This window comes from Phoca vitulina, unplaced genomic scaffold (assembly GCF_004348235.1).
Source record: "Phoca vitulina isolate PV1807 unplaced genomic scaffold, GSC_HSeal_1.0 scaffold3, whole genome shotgun sequence".
In the NCBI taxonomy this organism is placed as follows: Eukaryota; Metazoa; Chordata; class Mammalia; order Carnivora; family Phocidae; genus Phoca; species Phoca vitulina.
In genome coordinates, this window is record NW_022589706.1 from 30,326,550 (window position 1) to 30,338,930 (window position 12,381).

Consider the following 12,381-nt stretch of genomic DNA (forward strand, 5'->3'; position numbering starts at 1 on the left):
CTATTTTGATCTACCATAGTGTAGCTATAGAGCTACACTACAATATCTATAAGCCACCAGTGAATGTGTTTAATGTTGAGAAAATAACGCCTATAAAAATGTTCTAAACTTTAAGAAATTTGAGCATCGAGCTTTCTGGGAGTTTTTGGGGTTGGATAGAGGGAGATGAAAAATATTTTTTAAAACCTTTAATTCAGAATTAAGTATAAAGTCAGGGCAATGTAGTCAACTATCTCCATACTTTTAAGCATATAAAAAATAAATAATGGTTCACATACATGATACTCTCTATGGTAAGTTGTGTCTCTATGACAGGTTTAATCAGGAAAACATCATTACTTTCTTAAAGTGCTGGAGTGCTTCACTATCATTTTGAACTTTGTCATAGGACATTTAGATGGTCAGTCATCTACTACTTTATCAACCTTTTACTTAGTACCACCAAGTGCACATCGTTCTGTTGGCTAGGCATTCTTAAAACTTAAAAGATGACTGAATTTAAATAAAAAAGAGAATCAGGAAATATTAGAGCTTGATCATTTACTCCATCTTCCTCATTTTAAAAGATGTGAAATCAAGACCTGAGATTAAGTACTTTGTTCAAAATCATGAAGCCAGGATAAGAAGAACCCTGGTTTTCTGTCTTCTCCTGAGCAAAGCTTTCTCTAGTACCTGATGTGAGACAATGATAGTAAGTTCACTGTTAAGGTCATCCTCACACAGCCATGTGTGGACCAGCACCTCTAGATATCTCTTATTTGCTCAGTTAAGTTTCACTAACTTGTTATAAATCCAATCACTTTAAATAATGACCTGATTAAACAGATTTTGAAAAAAGGACACTGTCCATATTTATATGTGGATTTTACAAATAAAACTGTCCAAGGAAATGATGATAAACAACCTCTAAAATATTAAAAAAAAAACAGTTTTTCTTAATTTATATTAGGACTAGTTTTAGTTTTTAAACCCCAAACCATTTGAAAATCACATTCTTTAAAGGGTAACAGTGCCATATGTTCTGAATACTAACTCATGACTCTCTTAAAGGTGAATAAAACAAAAATTATCTAAAATTCTGTCTTAGAACTTAAAAGAGCAAAATAATTTTTTTTTGGTTGGAAGTGTATGGCATTTCAAAAGGTATAATGACAAAAAAAGAAATCATTAATCCATTTTCTTGTACTAATGCACCATAAAGATCAAGGAACTTTGGAGGGATATGTGAATGCATCATAAAGAAATTTATCATGAACAAGGATTGCAAGATAAAATGAACAGAACCCAATCCATGTATTATATAATAGAAATGACAGGAAATCTTAGGAGTTAGTGGTCCACAGAAAAGTATCTGGACATACCCAGAGAGAGTAGACTCCTAACTGTAATTATAACTTTTGAATTACACAGTATAGGACCTATCACTTATTCTACATGGCAAACATGAAAGAGTCCATTAAGTCCAATCGATTTTTTTTTAATGTTTCATTCAAAATCATTAGAGAGGTTTTAAATTCTTCGTTTATTCCTTATTTCCTTGGAGAAATCACAAGGTCAATGCAGGGTAGAGAAACCATCCTCTACACTGTTTGAGCATCAGTAGGTATCTCTACCTTGATGAGAGAAGTACAGTGTCAGCAGGTATATACTCTTTGCCTTTTATTATAACTATATCTCCAACATTTACCTGAAAGAAAACTGGGAATCGGTTAATTATCTGCATTGAAAGATAGTTACAAATATACATCCCACTGTATTTAAGCATAGAATACAGTAAAAAATGGCTACTGGAAAACAAAAACCACTTATCTACACAAAATGGCATAAAATTATCTAGGAGTGAGGCCAAGGATGGGGCAGTCCTTTAAGTTATGAACACTGTATCTTTGTTTTTATCAACTACATGACTTCTCTTAATAAATTCATCCATTTTATCCACTGATGTTTTAATCAACATCTCAACTTCTCAGATTCTCTCTCTATGACATAAAAATAAAAAGGAGGAATTTACCCAGTGCGATTTTTACCCTATTTAAGGAAATCTCAATGCAACCAGAAAAACCAACTTTCATACATATGATCATTACTCCTCATGATGACCTTATGAAATAGGTGTTAGTTATAATTCACAATTTAGGGAGGAAGAAATGAATCTTAGCTTCTAATTTATTTGCCTAAGATCACAGTGACTGGAAGAGCTTATACTCAAACCTCTATCTGACTGTCTGCAAAGCCTGATTGTGCATAAGTAAATATAGTAAAATAACACTGTATCTTAAATAAAAAAAACAAAAAACCAAAATGCTTAATCTTTTCCTAGTTTTGCTACTTGGTAGCATTCTTGGGAACATGGCCTAAAGACAAAGATACAATAAGGCCAGAAACTTTTTAGAAGCGATTCAAGTGATAGGCTTGTCAGAGCTTTTAGCAAACAATATGACTCCAACTAAGTAACGACTTGACCCAGTTACACTGTAACCACTCCCATTATATCATGAAAGTGCCCTCTCTCTCAGTAGCCAAATAAACCTACATAAGTTTCAATACTTAATCAAGAGAAGAAAAGCCTTTTTTTGTTGTTGTTAGAGCCTTTTTGTTCTTTCCTCTCCTTACTTTTCCCTGAAGCCCAAAATAACACTTTATTGGGGGGAAGGAGAGAACTGTGTCCTCAGTAGGAATCACAATAAAAAAATTATGTCAAAGGCAGCCCACTGTGGTCTACTTTATATACCTTGGGGAGGAACGTTGGGGAAGGTTGGAGGAGGTCTTCTAATCTATGGTGTGTATGTTGGTTACGGAAGCTCTGATTCCAAAGAGGTTTTAGCTGAAATCTGGATGATTTGAAACCGACAAATTTCCAGGGACCTTGGAATCATACATCCCCTCCCTCGAAAAAGGGCAAATTGGGAAATTAAAAAATCAACAACCACCACCCAGCAAATACAGGTGTAAACTGGACTTTAATGTGTTGGGATAGTCCTTTGACAGCACCCGAGATCAAGAAGTATCAGGTCACTGGAGCATTTAAAGAGTGCTGCCCAGGCTACCACTTAAATGTTCTTTAATCTCCTCTTGTGTGGTAATGTTTGTTCTCTAACTAGACTAGATGCTTCATAAAACTGGGATATTTGTCTACATTATAGTGGAAGAGTTTACCGGTTAGACTTAAAAAATCCCGAATTGATCGTACTGCTTTCCCACATGTTTATTCATTCTCAAGACAAAAGCAAGGCTTGTAGTCATTAAACTGAAGATGAAAACAAACCATTAGCACCTTATAAGGTATAATGTCGTGACTCAGTGGCCTGGGAAAACCAAGCGCTCACTCAGAGCTAAAGTAGTTCTTGCAGTAGTATGAGGAGCGCATAGAACTTACTTGCTCCTTGCTTATGATACCTAGGTTTTAGATCACTTCCCAAACATATCCAAGCACCTCTCTTTCTTTTTTCCGTTCTGAGCTCCTAATGTGGCATTCACCTCTTCCAGCCCGGTTTGTGCATAAGAGTAACAGACAGAAATAACAGACAAAAGTCAAGATGGTAAAAATTCCTTGACCACATGTTCTCATTGGAGGAACAACACGACAAAGCAGCTTTAGGACCCTAAATATTGAGGTTAAGGAGATATTTAGGGCTTTAGGCTACTACCTGAAGCCTTCTCAAGTCACATTAGTACTGACAACTGAGGATTATGTAAAAGGGTAAACTTATCAAATGGTAAGAGATTGATTTAAAATCTTTGTTCAACCGTAGGCCCCAGCATATTTATATTTTTACTAAGGAATTTTTGGTGATATCAATTCTTAATCCAAAGAAATACATTTCAGGGTGCAAACTTCATGCATTAAAGCAGCTTTAGAGATTTGCAAACAGCCTACCACTCCATGCTTCCCTACAAAGCCAGGACAATGTGTGGATTCCTCCTAAATTCTCCACTTGCAACTATCTCCAAAGCCTGGGAACAGTCTCAGCAGCATCTCACCTTGAAGAACTGGACTTTGTGGTAAGGGCAATAAAGACGGTAGTTGACTTGTCAAGAGTGGAGACGCAGTGCCTTGTATGGGGCTTTGTAATTGCAATACTTTCTTTGAAAAGCAGACACTGGCAATTTAACCTTATACAACAGAGAGACGGCCTCAGGGCAAAACTGGAGGGATGAACTGTTCATGCCTGAGAACTGAAGTCGGCCCATCTGTGAATGGCTGGATGTACCCTGTGCAAATTTGTAGGTCCTCTGAGGACCATTAAAAGGCGGCCACAGTAGCCACATGTTGAGAAAAACAAAGAAAGCAATTCCTGAACTAAAGCCCATTTGCACTACGATTTATCGTATTATCTTGGCATAAGGATCAGACTCTTGGGTTTGGTTTATTGATTTTATTTTTAATTGCACAAAATAGGACATAAGCTAAAGAAAAGACTTGCCCCACAATCTGGCTAACCTAACAAGCAAGCCTGCTTTCATGCCTGTCCACTTAGTGTCCAAGAAACCATTTTTACATAGCTGATGTCTTAGTGTACATGGCTCTGTTCTTTTCAACTATGATTATATTTTATGACACAGGAAACTTCATATGTCTTGCTTGCTGCTGTGAGTTCCCTGCTTGGCACCTATACTCAATACATATTTGTTGAATGAATGGTCTAAAATTTTTCTGTGATGCCACAGTATTTGAAATTACAGCTTTTATGTATCACAAAATATGCCAGAATGTAGAATGTCATCATTTAAAAAATGCTTTCCCTATTGTTGGATATCCACATAGGCTAACTTTTCATTATTATAAGTAATGTTACAGTAATCATTTTTTATACATGTACAGGTTTTTCCCCCTACATTATGATTATCTTCTTGGGATAAATTCCCAGAATCCCCTTTTGATGGTTCTCAATATGAAGACCTAAACTGCTAATCCACATTAGTATGTGAAATAATTCATAAAAACAAAAATTCTCAAGTATAAGTAAAGTATAAATATAGCCAATGAGACATTAATATTGTTTAAATTTACCACTTTCATTACTGGGTTGAATATTATACTGAGTCTGGTTGCTTATTATAGATTTTCTTGCTTACTGCCAACTTTTATTTCCTATTTATATAACAGCAGTTTCAATCTTTTGTCATACCTGGTACAACTATTTTCCATATGGTGCCTACTTATTTGTGTTACTTTTTGTTGTGTATTTGTTTTAAATTTTATATGATCAAATTCCAGAGACCTTGAGATCTTGCTCTTCTCCAAATATTTATTAAAGTCTTTATTCTATTTGTAGGCTTTTCAAAAACAATGTTTTAACATTTAACTTTAAGCCAGTTGGAATTTATTTTAGCATGGGATGTGACTTAGATATAAACTGCATTATTTCCTGAAACTGTGAATCTGTGATCCCAACATCATTTATTAAATAATTCTTTTTATCAATGATTTTCTTTCTTTTATCACATATTAAATGGGCTTTATTTCAGGGCATCCTAGTCCCCTTTCTTCCATTCTATTTTTACTCTATTGATCCATGTCTATTTTTGCAACAGATCCACACAATTTTAATAACTTTTGCTCTCTATTTTACTCATCCCTGCACACAGTTCACTTTTCCAAAATATTCTATTTTTTCAACTGTTTATTTTTGAAATTAAGATGTATAATGTAGTCAACTCTTGAGGAAAAACAGTAATTTCCCTGGGATTATATCAATACTTTGGAACAATTGATATTTTTAGTTTTTCTAGGAATAGGACATATTTGCCCACTTATGTGAGTCTTGAACACCTAAAGTTTTGATGTTTTCTTTACAAAGGTCATATACATATTTTAAATTTATTTGTAAGCATCTCACATGCCACGAGGAATGAGATCTCTCTTTCACTGTATTTTTCTAACTTGATATTGCCTGCAAAGAATGCTGTTAATTTTTGAATATCTATCTTGAATTCATCACTGAACCAACTTTTATTATTCTAGTTAATTAAGTATCTAATCCAAACTGTTAAGTAACATCAGCTCATTTTGGTTGGGTGACTTTTGGTAACACTTTAAATTTTATCCCTTTGCCTCTTAAAGTGGGATGCCCAGGTAAGGTGTGGCATTGATCTTCAAGACCACTGAGAATACTAAGATTATGGGTAATCATGGGCTGGTAATATTTTTTGTCTGTGAAAAATTGGAAGAGTTACAGTAATCCACTCAATCTTGAAATAATGAAAAAAAAAAAAGACATCAGGAAAATAAGATGTTCTAACAAGTTAATTTTAGAGTGAAGTTTTGGATGCTTATCTCCTGACTTTGACTGCTTATTTTCTGACAAGCACTCTGGGTAAGATGGTAAGAAACTGATATATCAATTTATTAGGATATGTGTTTATGCTAATTACCCAAACAAACCTACTCAATGAAACACATTTGTAATACAATTTATCATACTCGATTATATCCTACCAGTCTTCTAAAATGTTTAAATCCACAAGTCCCAAAGAAGAGCATAAAGGAAACTTTTTTTGAAACAGTTTTTTGAGCTTTCTCATTTTTTACCTTGCTTCTCAGAGAAGTGACTATCACAGAAATAAGGAAAGCACAATCAAGGTATTTTCCTCTTTGTTACTTTTATGTCAAAGACCAGAGAGAGAGAGTAGCGAGTTTCCAAACATCCAGAAAGGGAGATGTCAATCTCTATTTGGCCAGTGATTTAAAATCAACAAAAATGCAATTAACTGAGAGGGAATCCTATTCCCTGCAGGGATACAAGGTAACTACGTACATCACAGGGTAGAATTAAGGGCATGGCCTTTAACCTGCTAGGAAATACTGGAGGGCAAGTACACTGACTGTGTCACACCTCGGAGGTTCCCAGCAATCTCAGAAAACAAAATCCCTCGGGGAGAGTGGCCTTGCCTCCAAAAGTCTCACCAAGTCACAAATATTCGCCTGTGAATGACCAGAGTTAATGGTCTTCCAGAACTAAGGGAGAACTAGTAACAATTGCTTACCTTTTGAAACTGAGGTCTGGAAAGCACCTAGATAACACTTGTGAAATTGTGACTCAGCTCACTAACCACGTTACACATCCTGTGAGCATATTAATCTCTCGATATTATGAAAATGATTTCCCCGCTCATTAGAAAATGATGTTTAGTTAGTAAGCTTTTTTTTTTTTTAAAGGAATTAGCAGGGTGTAGTCATAATACATGAATTTGAAATCAAATTTGCAAATGAAATATTAGAACTCTGATTTTTATTTTTACTTGGACAGTAGATGATTAAAGCAAAAAGTTTCAACACAAAACAGTTCATGGTTAAATGAAAACAATACTCAAAATTATACTATGAAAAACAAAGAGTTCCAAATAGTACTTTTTAAGTCTTTCTAGTAAATTGCAGAATTATTAAATGGAAGTGACTAATTGGAAGAATCCATGTATGTTTACAACATTAATTACTAAATAGCTTTCATATTAGAATTGACATTTGTTTATATTATATACAAAAATTACATCTATTAGAGTACACATCTATGCAATTCTTCTGGAACAAAATAAAAATCAATGCATACCTTTTCCCAGTGCACAATTTCCCAAGCACCATTTCTCAAAACTGGAAAGAGAAAAGGTGACATTTTTAACATTTTTACTACTTCCCAAAAGCCTGCTTCTGAGGAAACGATCATTTTAAGTGGATAGCCTCAAAAAAATTAACTAGCAGCAATTTTTACAGGTTTAAAAATTAATTATGACTGCAAAGATGTATAAAATTATACAAAGAATTAGAAACAACCTATGCACATTTTAGATCCCACAGTGAAACATTACGAACAGAGGGTAATCTCATTGGTGCTACAAGGGCTTTCTTCAGTACATAGAAGAATTACAGGCCACAGCTGGAGAAGAAAGCCACAAAAATGATGTGAAAAGGAAGTGACAAGCTTAAAAAACATCTCAGAAGCCATAACAGTAGCAATGTTTAAAAAAAAAAAAAAAAGGATTTACAAGCACAGGAGAAATAGATTTCAAATTGGTTAGTAGTAACAACACATAAACAGATAAGGAATCTGCACCTTTAGTTTTAGAATAATGCAAAATTGCAGAAGTTTCCATATTCGGTTTACGGAGAAGAAATGAAAGAAGAGGATTACTATTAAATTATGATACAGGGGTCTTTTATTAGGGTTTCATTACTGTGTCACAGCAGCAGAGTTGCTCAGTCCACCTTTTTTCCCTTCCCTACTAGGGGTCTGTGGCATAATACTGAATATACCAATAGACGCTAAAAGATAAAATAAACAGTAAAGACAATAACGTGAGGTAGAAAGCACAGCACTTAGTACTTAAGAAAAGGAATAAGTCAAGTTTGGTCTACAAATTATCCTGACAGTAAATTTCATCGGGGCAAAGCTAGTATTTGCTCTGGAAACAGCATGGTCCCTGGCACAAAGTAGCTACTCAGTAAATATTTGCAGGATGAATAATTTATAGGTATAAAACATTAGGTTCAGTTTCTTTTGATATTAGAAAAGTTGAAGCCTGAGCCCTCTGAATTACAATGATAATTATCTCCAAAATGTTAAATAGCAAATCTAACATTAATGACATACCAACTGGTCTTGTGGTCAGTATTATAAATTATTTTAATGTGAATGCAATCTTTTTGTTTTGAAATTCTTGAACACAGGGCTGTGTCTTATTCATTTTCCCAAAGAACCTCCATATCAAAACTCCTAGCACCGAATACACTCCAGTGCTTGTTAACCAAATGAATAAGTGCAACAATGACTATCCTACAGTGAGTTTTGGTGAATCAACTTCATTAAGTTAAAAAAAAGAGTAATTCCAAGTTGGAGCGCTAACACTAAAATAGTTCCAATACAATATCTCTACCTATAACTTTTACTTTAAAGTTTACAATTTTTACAGTAATTGTATAATCATACAGTTATGGGTCAAGGATTGGAACCATAGGCATCCAAAAGTGACCAGTATATTCTAATACACAAAACTCTAATCCCTGCAGAGTTTACCAAATGATCCCAGGAATAAACCTGCTCTTTGATGTTGTTCCCTGAGCATGAGAGGGTCAGGGCATGAGAAAAGAGTAAAAAGCCCTGGGTTTAGATGTCATCTGTCACCGCTTAGCAGTGTCTTCCTCAAAAGTAGCTCTTATAAAGAATAAATGAGAGCACTCTGCCCTTTAATGGCTTACCCCAGTAGCTATAATATAGTAAGTACTCAACAAAGACAGCTAGCCAAGGGCTGCTCTGATTGACCATAACCAAGATGAACAGATGCTGTAAATAATGGTGCTAAACTTTGCAGTACTTTAAATTAGAAGAATACTGTTCAATAGTAGCTACAGCCCTTCACTGCCATTTATTTTCTTCTGATTCTATCTCGTATTAGTTAACACTCCCCCCAATTGCAACACTTAAGTTTTTAAAAACTCAGTGTCCACTATTTCTACAACTGAGATTTGGCATGAAAACGAAGACGTCAGCTTATCCGGAAAGCTCAGAAGGTCAGTCAATTCCCGCCTGTGCTTGGAGCAGAGAGGGGTGGCCACCTCTTTCCAGGGGGCTCACTGTTTTATCACCACATTCATGGTTTCCTGCTGCTTCACTCCCAGCCTGCTTCCCTTATTTAGGGCAACTGTCTGGCTCACGCTTCCCAGGTTTTCTTTTGTTAATTGAGGCATAACAAATGGTACAGATCTTAAGTGTTTTGTCCAGTGAGTTCTGAAAATTGTAAACACTTGTGACTCCACCACTCACAACAAGATATAGAATTCCAGAAAGATCCCTCATGCTCCTTTAAAATCCATCCCTCCATCCTCAGAGGCAAATATAAATTAGTCACCATAGATTAGTCTTGCATTTCATATACACTGACTCATACAGTATGTATCTGAGATTCTGTCTGTAAGTGATGAATCACTAAATTCTACACCTGAAGCTAATATTACACTGTATGTTAACTGGAATTTAAATAAAAATTTGAGGGAAAAAAATACACATATTTCTCCTTAAAAAAAAAAAAAAAAAAAAAAGACTTGACTTTTCTCAATTAAATTAACATGGTGCTATAGTAAATACATTTCTAGACTCTGTATTTATTTTATTGATCACTTTGCATATTGTCACATCAATATACACCATCTTGATTATTCTAACTTTATGGTAAGTTTTGAAATTAGGTAAGTCCTCCACTTCGTACTTTTTAAATACTGTTTTGGCTATTCTAAGTTCTTTGCATTTCCATATAAATTTTAGAGTCAAATCATTAATTTTTGTGACTTGGGATTTTGATTTGGGGTGAGTCAATTCATGGACAAGCTGTATCTCTGTATTTATTTACATCTTCATTAACTTCTCTCAGATATATGTTTAACTTTCTCTCAAAACTTTCAGATTCCCATTTACAGTGGATGGGTCTTTCATTAGATTTATTTATTGATATTTGATAACTTTTTCTTATATTTTAAGTGGTATTTTTACTCCATTCCCCACTGGTTATTGGTAGTATATAGAAATGGATTAAACTTTCATACAATGACCTTGTCATCTTATAATTTTTTAAAATTCATTTATTAGTTTGGGTAGGGTTTTCTTGTTTTTGTAGCAATATACTTCCTAAGAAACTTAAATTCCTCTCATTAACGATGCTGTATTGTGATTTGGAGTGGCTTTATTATGCTCATCTGCCTCACTCTTAATCTCTTTACTTTTTACACTCTTCTGCAAAAAAATTTTTTTTGAAAATCAGGAACAATTTTTTAAAGATTTTATTTTTTGAGAGACAGAGAGAGAAAACATGAGCAGGGGGAAGAGCAGAGGGAGAGAGAAGCAGACTCCCCACTGAGCAGGGAGCCTGATGCGGGGCTCGATCCCAGGACCCTGGGATCATGACCTGAGCCAAAGGCAGATGCTTAACTGACTGAGCCACCCAGGTGCCCCAGAAAATCAGGAATAATTTTTACTACTAAGAATGTCCTGTTGATTTTATGCCCCAAGCATCTCAAATTCTGCCAAATTGTATCTTCTCCACCATCACCAATACCAGCACTTCTACTTCAAGCAACCATCACGTCCTAGCTAGCCTGACGACTAGTTTCTCACATTCACTCTTGATCTCTTTCACATTAATTTCTACAGTATAGCTATAGGGACTATATATAATGATTTTACATATATGTATCAATCCACATATCCTTACACACATACACACACGTATGCAAGATTAGGTCATCCCTTGCTCAAAACTCTTCAACTGTCTCCTCTTGGCTCATAAAATAAATCCAAGCATCTAGAAGGTCCTTGATTAGCAGCTCCTGCCTACTCTCTACTATCACCTCCTGCCTCTGCCTCTGCCTCCTCCCCATGCCTTCTGTGTGAAAGCAACATGCTCTTTCCTGCCTCAAAATCCTCTGCACGTTTCCATGACTGGAACACTCTTTCCTTCCACCCTCACCTAGATAACTCCTACATAAACTCTGGATCTTCAGCTTTCAGGGGACATTTAGTGGAGCCCACTCCTTTCCCACTACCCTCAAGTCTAAATAAGCTTCCTGCACTTTTTCCTTCAGAGCACTTAAGGCAGTTTTACTATATATTTAGTTGAGAGACGATTTATGTAAGGGCCATCTTCTGGCCCAGACTGTAAGATCTGTGACAATGGGAACATTCTCTATTCTGTTCACTGCTCAGTTCCCAGTATTACAACACAGTGATGCAAAGATGCTCAGTGAATTCTTGCTGGATGAAAAGCTGGATCCAATGGTGTGTTTGGGACCATATGAAGCCACAAGAACAGTTACATAGATTTACTCAAGATACAACCCTGCCTCCCAGTAGGTCCCATGTTAAGAACAACATACACACAATGTTTTAAAAAAATAGCATAGAAAAACATGTTGGCAATTCCTCAAAAAGTTAAGCACCGAGCTACCATGACCCAGAAATTCCACAACTAAGTATATATCCAAGAGAACCAAAAACATATGTTCACAGGAGAACTTGTACACAAGTATTTATTGTAGCATTATTCACAATAGCCAAAAAGTAGAAACCACCCAAATTCCATCAATTAATGAATGGTTAAATAAAATGAGGTACATCCAAATGATGGAATATTATTCAGTCATAAAAAGGAATGAAATGCTGATACATGCTACAACATGAATGAATCCTGAAGTCTGTTAAGTGAAAAGAACCAGACAAAAAAGGCCACACATCATGTGATCCCATTTGTATAAAATATCCAGAGTAGACAAATCCATAGATACAGAATGTAGATTAATGGATGTCAGGGGCTCATGGAAGAGGGGTGTGGGGACTGAATGCTTACATATATGGGTCTCTTTGGGTTGATGAAAATATTCTGGAATCAGTGGTGATG

At 35.4% G+C, this 12,381-nt stretch overlaps 1 protein-coding gene across 7 annotated transcripts in view; it reads right to left on the bottom strand.

Annotated features, from left to right (window-relative positions):
* Positions 1 to 12,381, bottom strand: part of ATP8A1 (ATPase phospholipid transporting 8A1) — a 216,678-nt gene that overhangs the window by 152,331 nt on the left and 51,966 nt on the right. For 4 of the 7 annotated variants that reach the window (XM_032400275.1, XM_032400279.1, XM_032400277.1 and 1 more), the window contains exon 6: positions 7,551 to 7,591. In XM_032400275.1, coding sequence (XP_032256166.1) covers positions 7,551 to 7,591 — 41 coding nt within the window. Of the gene's footprint in view, positions 1 to 1,613; positions 1,688 to 7,550; positions 7,592 to 12,381 lie in introns of all 7 variants that reach the window. The other 3 variants (XM_032400276.1, XM_032400278.1, XM_032400274.1) reach the window with 1 other exon arrangement.